Source organism: Hesperophylax consimilis, chromosome 7 (genome assembly GCF_061612785.1).
Source record: "Hesperophylax consimilis isolate HC1 chromosome 7, BYU_Hcon_1.0, whole genome shotgun sequence".
Lineage (NCBI taxonomy): Eukaryota > Metazoa > Arthropoda > Insecta > Trichoptera > Limnephilidae > Hesperophylax > Hesperophylax consimilis.
Window position 1 is genome coordinate 1197740 of NC_142842.1, and position 21644 is coordinate 1219383.

General features: G+C 36.2%; 1 protein-coding gene across 2 annotated transcripts; it reads left to right on the forward strand.

Annotated features, from left to right (window-relative positions):
- Positions 1-8816: 8816 nt before the first annotated feature.
- MsrA (methionine sulfoxide reductase A) lies at positions 8817-21350 on the forward strand. Of its 2 annotated transcripts, none has more exons than XM_089633095.1 (5): positions 8817-9530; positions 15887-16050; positions 16776-16896; positions 17428-17564; positions 19143-21350. In XM_089633095.1, the coding sequence occupies exons 1-5, from the start codon at positions 9477-9479 to the stop codon at positions 19378-19380; spliced, it is 714 nt and encodes a 237-aa protein (XP_089489221.1). In that variant the 5' UTR covers positions 8817-9476; the 3' UTR covers positions 19381-21350. The 2 variants fall into 2 exon arrangements, with proteins under 2 accessions (XP_089489221.1, XP_089489220.1); XM_089633094.1 differs by lacking the exon at positions 8817-9530 and adding an exon at positions 9667-9837.
- Positions 21351-21644: the final 294 nt, after the last annotated feature.

Genomic DNA, 21644 nt, shown 5'->3' on the forward strand with positions numbered 1-21644 from the left:
CTGTGAAGAGCGTTCATTTTGTAATTGTAACAGTGATGTTGTAATTTGAATACAAAGCCATCACCAAACCAATACTTCATCTGCTGACTTTCTCCAGAGCCATATTTAGGATCTATCGACCCCGAGGCTAATTCAGAATAAGTTGAGGTGTCGAAGTGTTGAGAAAAAAAAATCCCTGAAAATTTTCAGCCCTGTGGGGTTAAGATTTTCAGAGAGAAAATTTCACTTTCTAATAGTGAGGTTCTAATAGTGAGGATCTTTTTTGAAATGAAACTTCTTTACGGGCGTTATGCAATTTCGAGGACCGGAGTAAAACCAACTCATGACCGTCATGAAAAATCGTGATCATTTCGCTATAGGAGCCTAGCCAATATTATATACCTACTTTAGGTCACTCTCCCAACTCAGCTTCGCGGTCTAGAGGCAGAGCGCCCGATTGTCATCGTGAAGAACCGAGGTTCGATCCCCGCTTTAATTAATTTTTTTTTTCTTTTTGTGATTTTTTTAATAATAATTTTTTTTAAAGTGATAAAATGCTCTCGTGCTGCGACTTTTAGATATTTTGACTATATGATATTTTGGCCGAATACGTAATAACCGCGGTCTAGAGGCAGAGCGTTCGACACTCGTTATGCAGGACCCGGGTTCGAAACCCATATTTTTATAATTTTTAATTTTTTTTATCATATGCTACTTATAAATATGTCAATAGACAGAAAAAAAGAGAGAATGAAATGAAAAGAGAGAGAGAAGAATAATTAAAGTTTCACTTCCGTCATGCGTAGGCTTGCCACACACTGTATTTTTTTGTTTGTAGTCTAAAATGATTTTTACATTTAAATTTAATAGGTACTGGGTTTGGAAAAGTTCACTGTAACTATAGTGAACTAGCCAAAATTATTATTAAGGGCAAAGCGAATTTAATTAAATTTACCTTGGATCAATTCGATATGTGGGTTAAAGTAAATTTTCAATCAAAACTTCAAAACTTTATATATATTTTGTTCGGAAATTTTCAGCAACCTGGGACAGCGCCCTACTTTTCTGAAAATGATTTGAATAGGTCGTAGGTAATAGCAGAGGTAGGCAGACAGGACGTCCCGAAAACAACTCGGTCTTTGCACACACTCCTTGCTTCATACATACCCTGCTGTTGTTCTGACTCTTGACATGGCCCGACTCAATTTATAGCCGTATAATTCTCACATGGTTGTACAATCTTTTTAACCAATGTTTAAAGGAGGGTTACACACATTTAGATCGGAGAAGAGCTGTGATAATACCGTTATACAAAGTCATAGTGCTATTAGCCTGCTAAACTCAGTTAGCAAGATGTATGATAGAATTTTGATTGAAAGGATAAAAAAGGAAATAAAGGGTAAAATATGGGATGGGATGTGCAAGGTGCTTTTATGAGTGTAAGGGGGTGCATGGACCAAATCTTCTCACTGCGTATGCTCACTGAGAAGTTTCTGGCAAAAACCAGAAACTTTTCTGTGCATTTGTAGATCTACAAAAAGCATACAACCGAGTCGACAGGAAAAAACTATGGAAGGTGTTGTCCAAGTATGGAGTTAATACGAATCTCACTCAGGCAATTACATCTCTCTATGAGGGAAGCGTTGCATGTGTTAGGGTGAACGGTGGTTTGACGGGTTGGTTTGATATCACAAAAGGTGTTTATTTATTTATTAATTAATTAACGGACTTACGTCCAATACATTACAAAGCGACACGAGATTTGGGACAATGTAGAATGCAAGAGTGAAGGATGGTGTACCGGACGTTGTACACCGACTTAAATTAATTTGCATAAATTTGAATTTACGCAGAGGTAGTTCCTTTACAAACTCACCTCTGCGCATATTCGAATTTATGCAACAAATTCTCTCTCTAAAACTTGTATAAAAATCTGTAATCTTATCTGCAAAATTGATTAATAAATAAAACCACGGGGTCAAGCAGTCATCATTATAGACAAAAAACAAACCTGGCCTTCTTCTTTCTCCCGGCTCCCTGGTGCTCATCAAGAAGAAACATTTGCAATAGTCTAAAACGTCCTTTGTCAGGGCGCAGGTTCCCCCCTACCTTCCTCCCCCCTGCCTTATACCTTTCTCCCATAATCTCCCACATTTTCCCCATTTTTCCCTTTCCCCATATTTTCCCCATTTTCCCCCCCTTTTCCCTTTCCCCATATTTTTCCCCATTTTCCCACATTCTCCCTCCTTTTTCCCGACTTTTTCTTTCAAGGCGTCGAAGCGGCAGCCGGCCACTCCCGCTATATCGTCTGCAGCGTTGCCGATTTGTGGGTAATTCCCCAAACTGCGGGGAATTTTTCAGCTTTTTCAAGAATTGGGTATTTTGCGGGGAATAACTTTTTGCGGGGAAAATGCGGGGATTCTGGGCATTTCTTGATTATCCATAAATATTACATTAAGTACATTCGGTGAAAGATTTCGTAGTTTTCTTTTATGGCAGCACTGTAGCATTTATTTTTAAATGATAATGTCGGGGGATTCCTGAAGTTCGGGACCCAAACTTGAAGACATATGAATTTTTTTAGTCATAACTTCTATGGTGGAAGGATTATTTTCTTACGTACATCTTCTTATTTTGATGAATTGATGACTTGTTGTTGGAAAGTTTTATTTTATAATAAGTAATAACGGAGTTTTATAAGTCTTTTTTAAAATGGATAAATGGTTAAAAAAGTGTGCAGTTACAAAGGAGCAAGGCAGTTTGCAGGTACGTTATATTTATTACGTGTTTAACGATATTGTAGGTATGCAAGTGAGATTGTAATATAATTTCGTTTTCTCTCGCAAAAATTTTCTAACAATTTTCTATTTTTTAAGGGTGAACGAAAGAGAAAATCCAAAAATGATGTATTGGAATCCGCAGCTTCCAGTCCCTGTTCTTCTACAGGTCCATCTGAAGAGTCAGAGAAAATAAAGAAGGTAAAACGTCTCAACAAATTTAACAATCTGTGGCTAAAAGAACCGGATTTTAAAAGTTGGATAGGAAAAGATCCCAATTTGAAAGACGGAAATGAATTAGCATCGTGTTCTATTTGTTCCGTGTCAATCATTGCACACAAAAGTGACCTAATTCGCCATATAAAATCAGACCGTCACCCGAGAAAATGTGCGGAGATACAGAATGTTCAAAAAATTTCATCTTTTATATTTCCTCACGGTTTAGAGAAGAATGTTAGAATAGCTGAATTAAAATTAGCCGGTGCTCTAGCTGAACACAATATACCATTATCATTTATGGATACATTGGGTCCCCTCTGCACAAACATTTTTCCCGATTCCACTATAGCTAAAAATCTCAACTTACACCGAACCAAAACTACAGCTGTTTTAAAAAATGTCTTAGGAACTTCATTTATGGAAAAAATCTGTGATAAATTACGTACCAAAGGAAACTTTTTTTCACTCTTAATGGATGAAACTACAGACCAGAGTTCTGTAAAACAATGTTGTTTTACTGCTATTATGTACGATCACGAAATCAACAAGGTAGAAACATTATTTTTGGATATGATTGAAGTAACCTCGGGAACAGCTACTGGACTATATGAGTGTTTAAAAGAAATGTTGCTCAAGAAAAATATTCCAATGGAGAACATTGTTGGATTTAGTTCAGATACAACAAACGTGATGGCAGGTGAACACTGCTCTGTATTTGCGCTTCTCAGAAAAGATTTACCCCATATTTCCGTAATAAAATGCTCATGTCACATGATAAACCTGTCATCTTCCAAAGCTTGCCTCAAATTGCCAAGAAACGTCGAAGATTTCTTACGTTCTATTGGAACTCACTTCAGCAGAAGCTCACAAAGGCAAAAGAAGTTCAAAGAGTTTCAAGAGTTCTTTCAAGTGGAAATACATAAAATTCTCGCACCAGCTCAAACTCGATGGCTGTCATTGAAGGCTTGTGTGGATCGTGTAATAGAACAATACATTCCACTGAAAGCCTACCTAACCGAATCAGTCTTTTCGGATCCATCAAAGACTACGGAAGAAATGCTCATCACAATGACCAACCAATTTACAATTGTGTATTTAGAATTCATGTCGTATGTTCTTTCACTTGTTACAAATTTTAATACCTTATTTCAGTCAGAAAAACCACTACTTCAAACCCTTAAACCTGAGGTAGAAAAGCTTTTAAGAACGCTTTCATCCAATTTCCTAAAGATCAATTACGTCAGATCATGTGACGATATTCTAAAGGGAGACTTCAATAACACTGCACATTTTGTAGATTTATATCAGATATATGTTGGAATAAATGCTACAGAAAGCATGGAAAACTTGAAAAATGTTAATAATGTACCCCGTTCAGCGATTCAAGATTTCTACAAAACATGCCAAGCTTTTTATATTGAATTGACAATGGACATTGTCAAGCGATTCGATTTTAGCGATTCTTTATTTTCATTTATATCTATAGTGATTCCGTTTGAAGCTCAACAATTTCAAATAAATTCATTGCTGCCTGTACTTCAACGATTTCCGTTTCTCAATAATTTAGTTATAGCAGAAAATCTGAATGATGAGTGGCGGGCTCACGCTATTCTGGATTTCTCCCTACATGGTCTAAATGCAGACGACGATGCTGAAAGTTAGTGGGCTAAAGTGTTTCGCCTAAAAACCAATACAGGAAGATACTTGTTCCCAAATTTAAAAATTGTAATAAGTTTATTACTTGTATTACCATTTTCAAACGCTTCCGTTGAGAGAAAATTCAGTGTACTGAAAAATTTAAAAACAGAAAACAGAAATCGCCTACAAACAGATACGGTGGTAGCATTGATGACAACCCGGGAAGGTATTAAAAAAGAAGGAGGAAGTTTGAAGTTCAATCCTTCAAATAAAATGTTAACTAAAAATATATGGCATGATTCAGTGATTAATGATTAAAAGTAGATAATTATTTTACATCACTGTATAAATGCTTACCTTGTTGAAAATCCTTTAAATATGTTGTTAATTAATAGTCTTATAATAATGTAAATTGCTTACTAAATAATTTAACTTCATTGTTTTAAATGATTTCCTACAATATAAATTAGCAAAATAATGTTTTAAAAATTGTTTAAATTTATGTTTTAACACTAAACTACCATTTTATCATTTTTTTTTAAATAAATATTTTTTGTCTCGTTTAAATTACTTGTACTTGTCACACTGTATGATTATATTGCCTTTTTTCTACTAGCTATGAAATTTATTGAATTTTTTTTAATATATAAGTTGAGTTAATAGATTGTCACCTATTTTTTTAATCTTACATTCTTATGTACATAATAATATGTGTTAATCATGTCAATGGCCAAATAAAATAAAATAAATCAATAAAAAAATGCTAATTTCCATTAAATATTGTATTATTTTGAAGGCGAAATTTTAAAGGAAATTGTGGGGAATTTGCGGGGAATTTGACATTTTGCATTCCCCGATTCGGGGATTTTGAACATTCGGTGCGGGTATTTTAGAACATAAGCATTGGCAACCCTGATCGTCTGTGCGGCCGGCGACTACAGTGCCGTCCCGTACAGATGGTATATAAAAGCAGAGACAAACAGGGAAAACATATGAAAATAGAAGTGTCAAGTCAATTCAAGACCTTGCTAAAACTAAAGTGATACAAAATATCCTCCATTGCATAGTGAGTGACAAAAAACATTCTGACTTATACCAAAAAAATCAAGGTCTTGACGTGAGTTGACCATTCTACATTATATGTTAAACAAGGCTGCGTAATGTCACCATGGTTATTGAGTCTATACATGGATAATTGTATGCAAGAATTGAAAGAGGTGGGATAGGGCACGAATTTGAGTAATCTGAAAGTGTGTTGCCTGTTATATGCTGATGATGCGGTGCTGATTGCTAACAGTATGGAAGATCTACAGACTCTCATGTCTAGGATGAACGAAGTATGCATGAAGAATGAGTTGATGATGAATGTAAGTAAATTTAAAGTAATGGTGTTTGAAAGAGAGAGTACGAAAACAGTGTGCAATATAGTAAAGTTGTGAATGAGGAATACTTGGAGCAGGTGGGTGAGTTTGTGTATTTAATTATGTTTACGAGAGATGGGAAGGCTGACAGAGATATTGAAAAAAGGGTAAATGCAGTTTGCAATTGGCATTTACAAAAAAATGTCCCATGAAGCGAAGTTAGCAGTCCACAATGGAGTGTTGGTACCTACCCTTATGTATGGAAGTGAGGCACGGAACCAGGAAGAGAAAGGATGAAAGTAGACTGAATGCTGTAGAAATTAAATCCCTGAGGCGTATGTGTTGTAAAACCATGTATGATCGTGTGAGAAATGTGGAAATCCGCAAAGAGTGAAAGGGACGCTTAGATGGTTTGGGCATGTAGAGCGAATGAGCGAAGAAAGGAGTGCAAGGAGAATATATGACGCAAATGTGAATGGTAGCAGAAGTCGGGGACGCCCGAGGAAGACATGGCACGACCAAGTGAATCAGATACTTGAGTCGGGCCATGTCAAGAGTCCGAATGTTTGGCGGTCCATCCTCTCTGCCTACCCCTGCGGAGAAATGGCGTGATGGTTAGTTAGTTAGAAATTTTTGAATATTAAAACATGTAGGCCCTTATCGAAATCAAGAACGCAGTTGTGTAAAATTTATTGTAAGCTTGTTGACTAATTTACCTAATGACACAAAGTTTATAATCTCGATCTTGTTTAATTCGTGTTAAGTTTATAATTAGACAATGTATTATTAGTTCGTTATAAATCGAATCGTGTGAGAATCTTACAAGAATTTGGTTAGTCCATATACGAGATATAAATATTGTATATCTGACTCTATACGACCATTTTGAAACGTTTTAGGTACCTATTATTTAGATTTCACCCGTCCCGCGTCCGAGTATCCAATTATTCTGATCTGAACAAATTAATAGCACTGTCAAAGTAGGTCAACTGTCTATATAGAATTGACAAGGCAGACGGCCGTTTATCAAATTTTCAAAAACAAATCTTTGTATCATTTTGGCAAATTCGGATGACGGATGACGGATGATAACATGTAACATGTCGCATTTCACTCAGATAAGAAATATGTAGTGACCATAGACATATGAATATTAGTAGACCTGCCCTAAGTGATTAAAAGCGTATTATCCCCACTCCCCATACCGGTTCCATTGGAGCCGGCTGTGCTCGCGTATGGCCTCAAGTGAAATTTGAAAACGTGACGTCATCATTCTTGTGCGAACTATGGTCGAGGCATCATCGGTTCATTTTACGAAATAACACGGCAAAATGTTGACTTGTACTATGAAAACTTGTAAAAATACATGTGAAAAAGAGAATAAACCCAATTGTCGTATTACATTCCATATATAAGCATTATTTTACTTTATTTTAAGCATATTCACATCGTATAATATAGATCAGTTTTAGAAACATATACTATCACACCGAGAAACGTCTGGACGCGAAACACAAAGCTGGTTGGTTGCTGGGAAGTAAATTATGAACATTTATAAAAGTGTCTTAACTAAATACTTAAACGAAATATTCGACTCTGAAAATAGAACCGAATTTTTTTGCCGAATTTGGACTTCGCAAATTTGTTCATAACGTGGCGAGTAATTTGCGCTCCCATGTAAAAATGTCTATTCATTCAAAAGCAGATTTTACTTTTAAGAAGTAAGTGGTGATATTATAATGCGAGATGCCTATTTACTGTCAGATTGATTTATTGACGAATCACAGTCAGCCTTACTCCCTTCGTTCTTCAACAGTTGATTTTACCCCTCGCCATTATCTTCTCGTCTATTAATTCCTATGTCTGTGGTAGTGACAAAATAAAAACGTTATATTGCGGATTGTGGACATTTCGGTTTGTGTAGTACAGGTTTCCCACGCTTCAGTCACATTTGAAAAGACTCCAAACTTTCCAAAATAAAGCCATACGTTAGGGTTTGCCGACTCCATCGGGACTCTGAAGTCCCAATCATTTCATGCGGGTATCCCCTACCGATGAAAACGCGTCTATCAATTGCCTTGCCCGGTACTTCAAAAATATAAAAAACCGAAACAGATCATACCTAAAGACTAATTCTCCTCATATTAAAGACATGTTTCATTGCAAAAAATATTTTTCATAAAACCTAAATTACATCTATTTTTCAACAACCTATTAATTTCAATCATGATGAAAGAGAAAGGGGCCTTTTTGGCCCGGAGCTCTGTACTCTGTATGCCATTATTTCAATAAGTTATAGGTACAGGTCCTACAGACTGGTACAAGTGTGTACTTACTGCGTATCTGACATATGACTGAAACGATATTATTATTTGTGGATTGCGCAACTCCACTATTTTTAGCCGACTCTCCCTCATCCCCTTCCCTTCCCTTTTCCTGACCTCACACAACCAGACGAGTACACGTACAGCCTCTGCCCTTTTACACATAGACGCTATTAATTCACATTTATTAATTTAAAAGTGGCTACTAAATTACATACATTAGGTACCTACTTGTAAATTCCATCTGGCTTGGTGACACTAAATACATATATATCATATCTTTACGTACGCTCTTTACTATTTTAAACATCTTTGGAGTCAGGAAGGATGCCTACGTAATGTTTGTTTTACCTGTATTTCAATGAAATGTACTCCAAAGGAATTAGCCTTATTAATCCCTTCGATCGGTATACAGCTACTAACGACGTCACTTACTAACATCCGTGTGCTTTCCTACTAATAATAAAAATAATTTAGATGGGTTTTTCTCTGCCTATCTCTTTGGGAGGAGTTCCGTGACAGTCGGACGTAAAATCATTTGGCAAGCGTTTCGAACATTCCGATGGGTTATCATTTATTCTCGTTATTATGACTAAATTTGTGGGTTTATTTTTAAAGATTTAAGTTGATCGTAATTAAAAGTAGGTAATAATTTGCCCATTTACAGCGAGTTTATCTCACCGTCAATTTGCGTGGCATACGTATCAAAGTAACTAACATTCCAACCACTCCACGTGAACATGTCAATTTAAAAATAACATTCTATCTTTATTATTGAGGTTCTTAACCTTTAAAAACAGCTGTTTATTCCAACGTGGCGAATATTTTGGCCAGCGCTGTGAACATTTCATTCTTAAATAATGCCGATATAATATTATGTTGTGAGTTTGGGAACCAAGTACCAAGGTTACGTCAGTTGGCTCGTGGCTGGTAGGCAATACAACCAGAACCAGTAACCTAGTAACTAGTAACTAGTAACCCAGTAGCCAGTAGCAGCCAGTAGCACTTGGTAGTCAGTTTATTTATGGTCAAAACGAAGTAAACGTAACGTGTCTCGTTCCTCGTTCCTATGCGCCAAACAATTCGGAGGTTAGGTATTTCGGCGCACTTTCCATTTTCATAAGTGAAACTTGTGTTCATTCTGGATCACCGATCATCGCTGCAGCAACTAATCACCTATGTTCAACTTCTTCTCCAAATTCAGCACGAAAATGAAGCCACCATCGAGCAACGTAAGTTTATATCTTTTGTTATGGTTACGAAAACATAATACTTAAGTATAATATTATGTTACATGACGTGATATCGTACTATTTTCGTGTGAGCAAGTGTCCAAATGTTCGTGAATTACTTATCTGTACAGTTTATACCGCGAGTACCAACATTGTTTGGCAATCTACAGATAGCTGCGCAGAATTAGTCTGATAAAAGTGTGTCAAGACTATGTGGAATCACTTTTATTAGCTCCTTATTATTGTTCGTAAGCGGTGCCTAGTCCAGTGCTTGGTGGAAATGTTCAACTCTGACATAACTCCATGTGTGAGTCCATATTTATTACTCTTTGTTTACCGAAATTACACGTTATTACGCAGACATTCATCATCCCATATAGAAAAATAATAACATAAGTGCCTACTACAAGATTTTTAATAAATAATTGTTTCGCTGTTGCTCGATGCAATGGTTTTGGCCAAAACACATGCAATATTGATAATTTCGTGATATTGAAAAAAAAGGTTTAGAAGACCGTACGTAGTACAAATCACTTTTAATAAGTGAAAAAATATATTTTAGAAAACTAGGTACCTACTTACCAGACTTAATATTTTGCGTTATTATAATATTATTATTGTATCTTATTCCGAGATGGATGTTCTGAAAAACAAAACTTCTCGTATTTAATCACTGTAAATAAAGTAAAATTGTTATGGCCAAAAAAACCCGAAAAGTTTGTTTTTAAAAATATAGTTCGACCGTGCAAATTTAAATGCATATATTTAGATTAGATGTTTTTGTAAACACTCTCAATTTCTGAATATTATTTGGATACCAAAGTCTAAAGAGAAGCCCCAATTGTCAATCGCTTCAATTGCATTTGTAAACGATCAGTTAGCTACAATCACGGCAATGACCTAAATATTGATATTTCTTACAGTTTTTGTGATGTTATGATAAAAGTAATAAGTAATAAACAACAAAACGAACTAATACGTTTTGGGCCCTCCCTGGTGGAGGGGTAAGGCTCTCGACTAGCAGGCAGGAAGTCGGGAGTTCCAATCCCGGCGTGCTCAAGTTAAATTAATTTAGTAATTTAAAATAATATATAGTACCTACATTTGCGGCACGTTTCAGAGTGGAAGATACTATCAGTATCACCCTGGTATAAGACCACCATTGAGAGTTGAAACGTTGCTTGAAATAGCTTGTGCCGTTTTTGGTGATCAGATCTGAATAGCCAGGAATTCCTCGCCTTCCTCTTCCCCATCTCCTCCCCCTCCCCGCTACCTTCAGCCTCACAACATACCCCATATGGGGATGCCATAGTCTCACTGGCTATAGACGGTTGGGAGCAGTTGAGACTTTGTACAGTTTCACATTAAAAAAATAGAAAAACAAACGATCAATATTCTAAACAATAATGCCTGCACTATCGTTACTGTGTGAGGTAAAAGTCACTATGTGTCTAATGTCTAATGGCACTTAGTCAGTATGGATGAATTTTACTATATAATAAAGATATTACAGCGAATTACGATAATTACACAATTCACGTGCCCACACGTGGGGAAATTACAATTGGAATATAATATACACGTGGAGAAATTTACTCTCATTACGTACGCACCTTATAAATTCATGTTTATATGGGTTTTTTTGTAGGTAAGTGCTACCTACCTACCTACATTATGTATATATATTTTTTTAATTTTAAAAATAAATAAAAACATTCCCGGGTTATGAATAACCTGACAATATTTGAAAATCTCCTCACTACCACCACAGTAAGCGGAAAATGTTGCTTGTGTTCCGATGGAGGCCTTAGCCAGCCGAGGAATTGAACACACTACGGCTGGGTAGGACCCAAACGCGATATCAACTCAGCTAAAAGTCGGAATACAAACTGAATATGAAGAGCATAGCTACACGTGGGACGGATATAATGTATTAGAAGTAGATAAATTAATAGTATTGAACACAATAATAACGTCACAATTGATTTACTGACTAATTGATAGAATGTAACATTCTCACCTGGCTCTTGCATAAGTTTAGTGTTATCTGCCATTCGCGACTCATCGTGTCACTCGCTATCTGACTGGATGAAAGAAATAATAATATTCGCCTTGTCATCATCAGTTTCAATTCATTTTTATTATACGATTTTTTATTCACGTCGCGTAATAAACACGTTCTTCATAGAGTGTGTGGAAAACACACGAAAAGTAGAAAAATAACATGAAATTGATCAAATATAGAAAAATAACATGAAATTGATCAAATATATTAATAAGTAGTGTTGTTTTGATTATGACCTGGCTTATCTGGCTAGTTTTTTATTAACACCAAAGTCCCAACTGCTCATAGCTTTGGGACTATGGTATCCACAATTATTGCACTAACCGAAACCGAATTTTGGCTTCTGTTCTAGTTTCGACGGAATTTTTATTTAAATAAGTTAAAAAACCTTATGAACCCCCAAATTTAACGTTTTTATTGTAAGAGTTTGAGACAAAGATAGATCAAATACACAATTAAATAAAATAACATCAATTTTATTAATTAATTGGTTTACTTTTTGCGCTTTTTGGTTCGTTGTTGTCAGTTATTCAATGTATGCGATAGGTAGGTACCTACTTTAGCTTAAAAGGAATTTAAAAAATTAATAATCTTTGAACACAACTAAAGTGAACAAATCAGATAGTATTTTAGGCTTTGTTTTGGTAATAGCAATACAAAAACGGCGCTATACAAAGCATCCAAATATTATTTAGAGCTACATAATAATTATTTAGCGACAAAATTAAATAATATTTTACTATTACAAACTCTTTGAACTTTAAGACATAATAATAAGTTATTCTAGAGGCGTACCGAATAGAGCCGAAGTTTCGGCTAATTTTTATTTATTTTTTTTTTTTAATTTTTTTTTTTATAGTGAATACCTCACAAGAGTCCCAACTGCTCCCGTCTGGAGCCAGTGAGACTATGGCATCCCCAATTGGGGGATGTTGTGAGGCTGAAGGTAAGTGGGGAAGGGAAAGAGGAAGGTGGGGAAGTACCTGGCTATTCAGATCTAGTCACTAAACACGGCTAAAGCCATTTGGAGCAACGTTTCAATTCTGAATGGTGGTCTTACACCAGGGCGATACTGGTAGTATCTTCCACTCTGGAACGTGCCGCAAATATACTATATATTATTTTAATTAATTAATTGTGAAATAACACAAATTAATCAAATAAAATTTATTTGCGCACGCCGGGTTCGAACCCGTGACCTTCGGAATGGCAGTCCAATGCGTTACCACTGGACTATGCCGGCCGTCAATTTTGGCCGGAACCCAAAGTGCGGCCGAAACTATTAGCCGAAACTGATATATTATGTTGTAAGACGGGAGGAAATGACTTGGGTTAAAAGGAAGTTTGAAGATTCGCATCAGTTTACCAAACAAATCCAAAGCAATTTAAAATAAAATTTGGATGATGGTGGCCCATTACCTTGTATCTTTGTATCTTTGCCCATTACGGAGAACAAATCCAAGCATTATTTGACAGTGTCTGAAATACGGGATTTGAAAGAGATTTGCGTCTAAAATAATGCCAAGGTGTCGAATCTCTTTTCGCGTGTTACTTTTCACTGGTCTTTCGCCAGATCAATAATGAGAAAATAGAAAGAATAACAATGTAGATATTATTGCCAGTAGTTCTGTGACTGCTCAGCACGCCTCGGGTCCCCGTCACACCCCGTCCCCACTGTCCCCACTCCGCAGATATTCAAAGAATAAAATACTTTTGAGTATTTTGTAACCGGTATTTTGAACAGGTATATTTTGTACCTGTACTCACTAGAGGAGAGGCGTATTTATCCGTTTCCCCCGCAAGGAGGTATTGATTTATCGCACCCAGTAAAAGTACCGGGTATTTTCCTGCTGTACTTTGTACTTTGTGACAAATCTCCAAAATACGTGGGTCCAAAATTATTTATTACTTTCTGTCCCCAGTCCCCAGATAGGTATAAAATACTTGTGATTTTTTGTAACCGGTATTTTTAACAGGTATTTTTAGTAGGTATTTGTAGCAGGCATTTTTAATAGGTACTTTTAATGGGTATTTTTAATAGATATTTTTAACGGGTATTTTTTTAGCAGGTAATTTTAACAGGTACTTTACGAAATAAGTAAAAGCACCAGAGGACACGAAAAAAAAGTTACATCGGATTTTGTGAAATTTAATTTTAAAAAATTACCTTCCACAGAAATTCTCTAATTCTTTTTTTCGGGGAATAACCTTTCTCAGAAGCTCTCTAACAACCCTCCCCCCCATGGATTTGAATTATTTTGTGGGGAATATTGTTTCACAGAAATTCTCTATCAACCCCTCCCCCCCATGAATTTCGAAAAATTATTAGGGGAATCTGTGTCAATCTGTGGGTAGAAATTTAGTCACTAGTAGAAATTATGTGAGTTTTACAAATTACGTATTCTTAATTCTCAATCAATCCTCATGTCGGTATAAAATACTTTTAAGAATGTTTTTTCTAACCGGTATATTTTTGTACTTGTACTCACTAACGAAAAGTACTCACAGAACCCACCTCTAATACCCAATTACGAAAAATACCAACAGAATAGAGGTGAGGCGTATTTATCGTACCCAGTAAAAGTACCGGGTATTTTCATGCGATACTTTGTACTTGTGACAAATCTTTAAAATACCTGGTTCCAAAATACTCACAAGTATTTTATAACGGGACTAAAAAATATTTTTATTAGGTACTTTTACCAGGTATTTTTGATAGGTATTTTTAATAGGTATTTTTTATGGGTATTTTTAGTAGATATTTTTGATTGGTATTTTTAGTAGGTATTTTTGATGGGTATTTTTGACGGGTACTTTTTATGATAATTTTTTGTGTTTTTGTATTTTTTGTTAAAATTATTGTGGGTAGTATTTTACTTCTACCATCATGCAGAGTCACCTCCCGAAGGTTGTGCACTTACTTTTATACAAAGTTAACTGTATTTTTTCTATTAGATGTACGAACAAAAAAAATCTAGCATACATCTAAATAAATGTTCAAAACAAACAAACATATTATGTAAATATTAGTTTGCAAAACCATATCTAATTGTAAAAGATCGTAGGAATTAAAATAATAGTTTTGAAATAAGGTTCGCAGGTCTAACTTCGCCAATTTCACAGTTCAGTTTTCTTAAATTTAATTTTTCAAATTTCAAAAGCCAACCCAGTGTTGCTATGTATATTTATGCAATTCTTGTAAACCATATTAATTTATAGAATAGAGCATTTGTTATTATTTGGGAAGGTAGGTACCTAACTATGGTATTGGTTGTTTTCAAAATGTACCTTGAAGCACTTACAACAATACTATGTATTATTCATATTATTTTTGCTGTGATAGCTCTGTGGCTCTGTTAATATTTAATTAATTTTTTTAACAAAACCGTTTACAACATAAACTTTTTATTCAACCAATCTTTTACTATTGTATTAGTCTTATTAATCTTGTGATTAAGAATTAAAATGTATTTTGTTCAACCGCGTTTGACCAAACAGGTATAGATGACACGCATTTCTTATTAAAGTTTTATTTTGTAAAATGTCATTATTGAGATATATTAGTGAATTTTACAATAATTTTCTCACTACCAAGTGGTTCTTAGAGATTTGTCGACTTGTGGACTACTTATACTTATTATTTCAATCTATTTACTAACTTACCACTAACTTACTTTTGATAGCCTTACAGTTCTTGTAGAGTAAAGTAAGTATTGCTATTCGCTCGCAACCTCTCCAGATTGAGCAGCATGTGGTCCATAAATCACTGTCCTAACTGCATCATGACTGGTATTATTCTAGTTACCTGGTTTGTTGATGCCTCTCTATGTCTCCGCGTCTTATTCATTATCTTGTCTTGAACCTAGAATCATTCTAAACATCTAACTACCCTATTTTCAAAGCAGAAGGTACATTGTTCCTGTTTTAGAGCCACTGTCCGTGACTCAACGTATGTGAAATGGTTTCATATACATATTACGTATATAAATAATAATGCTGAATATGGATGATTATTTCAAAGAGGTCAAAGGGTCTCCTTCAAGCGGCCTCTCCCAATATGGCACGCCACGCGGTTGGTGGACAGATGCATCCGTCGCCAAAACCTGAACACGCCCTACCCCCATGAACCCGAGCACCCCTAATAAGTCACCAACGAATATGAATAATTCCCAGGACGTAGCAACTCATAATTGCCTCCAAATTTATAAATGTGTCTGATTCTGCAGAACATTCCCACAGCATCTACCGCCATCACAATTCCTAATAAATCAATACTTTTGTTTAATTCCAGGGCTCCAACCCGCTCCACTATGTGGAGGTGCCGGTAAAGAAAGCCACCTTCGGCATGGGCTGCTTCTGGTCCAATGACAGCCTGTTTGGTGCGCGTCTCGGTGTAGTGCGCACGCGCGTGGGCTATGCGGGAGGCATCTTCGACAGCCCCACATACAAGAACATGTAAGTGTTTATTTTAATAATAAATATTAATTAATAATAAAGTTTCCGTGGTCGAGGAGTAAGGCTCTTGACTACTAATCTGGAGGTAGCGAGTTCTAATCCCGGTGTAAATTAAGCAAGTACCATTCATTAAAAATAATATATACGTAGCATATTTGAAGAATTTTCCAGAGTGGAAGATACTCCCAATATCACTCTGGTGAAAGACCATCATTCAGAATTGAAACGTTGCTTAAAATGGCATTAGTCAAGTTTGGTGACCGAATCTGAATAGTCAGGTACTTCCCCACCTTCCTCTCCCTTAACTCCTTCCCCTCCCCGCTACCTTCAGCCAATTGGGGAGCCATACTCTCACTGGCTCCAGACGGTTTGGAGCAGTTGGGACTCTTGTGCGGTTTTAAATAAAATTAAAATTATGATTTATCCATGGGAAGCACATACACTTTATTCCTTTGGTAAAACTCTTAGGACGGGTTGTTTCAGAGAATTTGAACAATTCATCAAATTTCAATGTTCATTTCCGGGTTCTGTGAAAGTCCTATTCAAGTTCTGTTATTATATCATTAAAGGTTAGTTGCTTGACAAAACTGAAATTAAAACAGAACTTTAAAAAATCTTTCACAGAACTTGAAAATGAACGTTGAAATTTGATGAATTGTTCAAATTCTCCGAAACAACACATCCTTAGAATGTACCCGACTTCAAATATAATTGTTTTGTTTCAGAGCCGACCACACAGAAGTAATAGAGGTTGACTTTGACCCCAAGAAAATCTCATACGATGAACTTCTGGAAATGTTCTGGCACAACCACGAGTACGGACTCACCACCAAGATCAAGAGACAGGTAATCAATATTTATAATTTTTTCAACACACTACATATAAAATATTAAAAAATCCATCCGTCAAAACCAGATACAGTGAAATTTAAACACGCCATTTCTAAACAAATCAATTTCTTTTCAAATTTTATCTTCAAATATACCCCGTTTCCCCAGAATGAAAAAAATATCAACCAATCCAATTTGTACAGCTTTTATTCTGAAGTTTGTGATTACTGAAATAAGGTTTGGGAGGCGGGTTTGGGTACTATTTATTGGATAACCAACACTACCCCAAGTGGTTCGCTAAGTTTGGTAATTTAGCAGCGGTGCCCGGTTTCATTGGTGAGGTGTGTTCGGGATGCGCCTGCCTCTTCATATTGACCTCTTCAACTGGTCTCCCGACCCATCGCCTTCTTCTGCAGTGGGAGGGATTATGATAAGTTAGTGAGATTAAATAAGTATGCATTATGCCTGTGCAAATCCACATCGATGCTGGACAGGATAATCCAATGTCTGATTATAAATATTAATCCTAATTATTTTGTGTTCCAGTATATGTCTATGATCCTGTACCACGACGAGGAGCAGAAGATTATAGCCGAAGCTTCCTACAAAAGAATGGAAAAGGAGACAAATGAGAGACTGAGAACGGAGCTGGCGCCTGCTGGACAGTTCTACCCTGCAGAAGAGTATGTTAATTCTACATAATTACTACAAACATTTTTATAATATCAACATGTACAGAGTGAGCATCTTAGGATCAATTTTTATTTGTCAACTCAGAAGTCGAAACTACAAAAAAAAGTAAATGTAGTGTATCAGACGTAATCGTGTGACACACAAGACTGTAAATGGGGCCGGTGATCCCAATCTATGGAGGAGTGAGATGTCTTCCTTCAGTGGCGTGGAGGGGTAGAGCGGGGCGTCTCTGTAGCCGTTGTAGCTGGTCCGATGCTGATACTCGTCCTTGTCGTAGAGTCCGGGTCTGGTCGTAGAGGCAGAGAGGTCCGGGGTGAGGCGAGGGGCAGAAGAAGAGAAGGCGAGTAGAGTCAGAAGTCGGAGCGAGGTCGAAGGCAGAGCAGAGAGAGTTGTAGAGCTGGTGGAGGTTGCTGGCTATCTGACGTTCGAGGGGGTGTTTCACGTTTTATAGGCCACCGGCGGGCGCGCGACGCTCACACGGGCCCACTTTCTCTTTGATTCCTGGAATCCGTGAGCCGTGTTGCGACGCTATCGCGGCGCCCCGCCGGGCCGTCTACCGCCGCTCGGCCGGTAGTTTCGGGCCCGTGGTCGAACGCGACCACGGCCTTTCTTTGTTCAGGCACGATCCTCAGAATCGCGCCTGTGGAACGTTCTGACGGCAAATCACCTCGCACGCCATGACGGCGCACGGCCCTTTGCTTCGGGCCGGGGCCGAACGTTCCCTCTCGTATAGCACGATTCTCATAACCGTGCCCGAATTAAATGCTCTCATGATTTTACCAGCTCTCACAGTACTTCTCTGCCCGTATACTTCTAGCCAAGCTCCGACGTTTCGTTTATTGTTTTTACATTTTACATTACATTCTTACATAATTTTACATACAATTTAACATTTCGGCAGTATATTTAACATGAATTTTTATTTATATTTTTTAATTTAGAATTTTATTTTATATATTTTTAAAGTGGGCGACCGCAGCCGAGCCCGGAGCAGTACGTCCGTTACATGTAGAAAAGATTATCATTATGCAAAAATGTGTATATGTATACGATTAGCTTCGTTCAGATACTCCACACACCACTCCACACAACACTCCACGTACCGCTGCCCCGGGAACCATTCATTGGATAACCAACACCTCTGCCATAAGTCGCCCCAAATGGTTCGCCACGTGTGACAGCTACTTTTGCACTGGACGTAACTGTTGACCCTAGTAGATAGGTCTGCTATTATTTAATTTTTCCATTTGAAACTAGTTTCCCAAGTACTTGGAAAGTAATGTTACTTGCTTCTTAAAAAGTGAGCAATATTATTTGTTTCTGTTGAACAATGAAGAAAACTGATTTATAATATTCAAGCAATTTTTCCTCATTCAAGTTATCTCGCGTTTTTCCTTGATGATTTAAAAACCTTTACACTGTGTGTCTTTACTTGTAAGCAGAAGTTCCGTCGCAACAGTTGCCTGCGATATACAGTATACGCACAAGAGGCAACACGACACCAGGGAGACTTTTTTTGGCAACTGTCTACACAAATAAATTGATTAAATAATTTAATTAATTTGCAGCTACCACCAAAAGTACCGTCTGCAGGGCCACAAGGACCTGTGCGCCTCCATCGGGCTGAAAACAGGCCCCATGCTGCAGCAATCTCACCTGGCGGCACGCCTCAACGGCTACTTGGTTGGCGTAGGGGGCTCCGCGCAGCTCGAGGCTGAGGCCCCCGGCCTAGGCCTAAGCCCCGAGCAGCTGGACTACGTCAGGAAGGAGTGCATGAGGAACGAGGGCGGAGGACTCGCCTGCTAGATATTCCATCACCTTACTCCAGATTCCGAGAGCTAGACAAGTGCGAACAAGTAACAAGCTATAGTTGAACACTAATGGATATCGAAATACTGTGAGAGCCACAAAAGATTTTATACACCTTATTTTGCCTTTGGACGGCTTAATTATTTATTTGCTAGTTGGGAATGTGTGTTGTATGTTGTGTTGACTAATTCTATATGTTGGCGACATCAGTTTCCATTAAAATCTTTCTGTATTTGAATGAATGTGCATAATTATGTATTGAGAAATAAGAACACTACAATATTGTTTGCAACCGTGAAAAAAAATACTACCTGTTATGAAGTGATGCTACAATTAATTGCGATTCTGAATAAATCAGTGTACCAGTATTGTCGAACACTTGCTAAATGTTTTATAACGTATTCTTAATTTCATCACAATGCACTGTTACCTATGTTTTTAAATTAACCTGTCAAGTACTGAACTTATTGGCAATTTACTATTCTTCATTGCACAAGAACAAAGAACAAGAAATGTACCTTTAGAAATATGTCCACAGGGTTAAGTTTCTATGACACTATTGACTTGACAGAAAGAAGATGTTGGGACGCAATGAGTTAACCCCTCTGGTCTTTACAAAAGAAAAATTATGTCAACAAATATTCCTGCCTGTCATTCAATTTCAAATAAATACGCGGTTTTTGACCGTATCCCAACTTACAGTTGAAAGACGTTCAGGTTTTAATATTACTAATAAACATACGCAATTACAATTTTCAAAATTTAAATGCTAATGTTTTTTTTAAATCGCTCACCTATAGTTGTTTTCTTGTAATAAAACTTTAAAAAAAAAAATCTTGTAAGAAACTAATAAACACATTTAATTAGACAAAGGTATGTAAAGGTCATTTTCACTTCACTTTTTATATTTTATGTTAAAAAATATTATCTTTTATAGAATTATGTATTTCAAATTATGCGGGAGCGTATGTGGTCTTGGTGTTCTCTCTTTCTAAATGTATTTATATTATGTGTCTGACCTTAATAGAAAAAGAGATAGGACGAGTTTTATGAGTATGTGTCATCTTGTGATAGATAAAGCACTATATGACCTGTGTGATTTTGATAAAACAATTTATGTACTTGCTTACCAATTACATAAAACGGTTCCATGACTAAACAGAACATTGAAGAAAAGTGGCGGAAAAAAAATAACCTTATCTTTTATTATCATGTTCTATTTTGTCTCTGTACTTTTTTATCCGGTTATCGTTAAAAACCTACACAATTAAATTTGGTAATTTGAATTCTCCATCTTCAATTTCTTTAGTCGTAATAAATATTATTAAATAGAAGCAGTTAACAAATAATAATTTATAAAGCAAACATCTTCTGTTTGTCTGAACGATGATGAATTATCAGACGGTGAGCTCTGGCATCATGAAATTTCCACAGCATTTTCTGTCTGAAAATTTTAAGTCAACGAAATTATTTTCTTATTGCAATTATGGAGTTTTAAAAATACCCTTTAATGTTCGAATCTATTGCAGCCTCATAGACTCATAGATAAGAGTAAAATGGTTCTGCAGTGTACAAATGAGATGGAACATAAAGACAGCAATATGTTTGCAATGAATACTCTTCTAGATTATGCCAGTCAATGACTTAATACTATTTAATAATTATTAATTATGTTGAAGAAAAAATAATATAATATTTCTTGTTGAAGATACCAAAAACGTAAATTATAACTTATAATTTATGCAGATTTTTTTTACTTTTAACCCTTAGTACTCGAGTGCCGCCATTGGGGCGGCATGCATGGTTTGCCATATTACTCGAGTGCCGCAGCTATGGCGGCAAGAAAATAAAGTCTTACTTCTCAATATTTTTAATGAACATTTTTTTAAACTTTTTAATATAATTTAACAAGAATCATATTAATACAATTAAATAGTAATCATATACGGAATTCTATTTTACCAAAAACAAAGAAGAATATAAGTTTTTAATTACAATTCAATTGATTTATTTTCTTAAAAAATGTTTTGAGTTGGCGGTATGTATGCACATACCAAAAAACTTTTGAGTGCAAAGGGTTATAAGTATTTTTTATTCTAATATATAACATGAGTAAAACCTCAAATTGTTATATATAATCATTGAAGACAATAAGTGACTCTCGGATGAAAATTTTAACAGGAAAATCAGAAAAAGATTTGGTCGTATCTAGGAATCTTTTTCTATTTCATCCGTTTCAAATTTTCGTTTGTGAGTCGACA

What these genes read in the sequence shown, in the direction of transcription:
- MsrA (XM_089633095.1), top strand. Translation starts at nt 9,477, where the DNA reads ATGTTCAACTTCTTCTCCAAATTCAGCACGAAAATGAAGCCACCATCG. An exon ending in CCACCAAGATCAAGAGACAG is followed by an intron (nt 16,897 to 17,427) that starts GTAATCAATATT and finishes TTTGTGTTCCAG; the next exon opens with TATATGTCTATGATCCTGTA. An exon ending in CAGTTCTACCCTGCAGAAGA is followed by an intron (nt 17,565 to 19,142) that starts GTATGTTAATTC and finishes ATTAATTTGCAG; the next exon opens with CTACCACCAAAAGTACCGTC.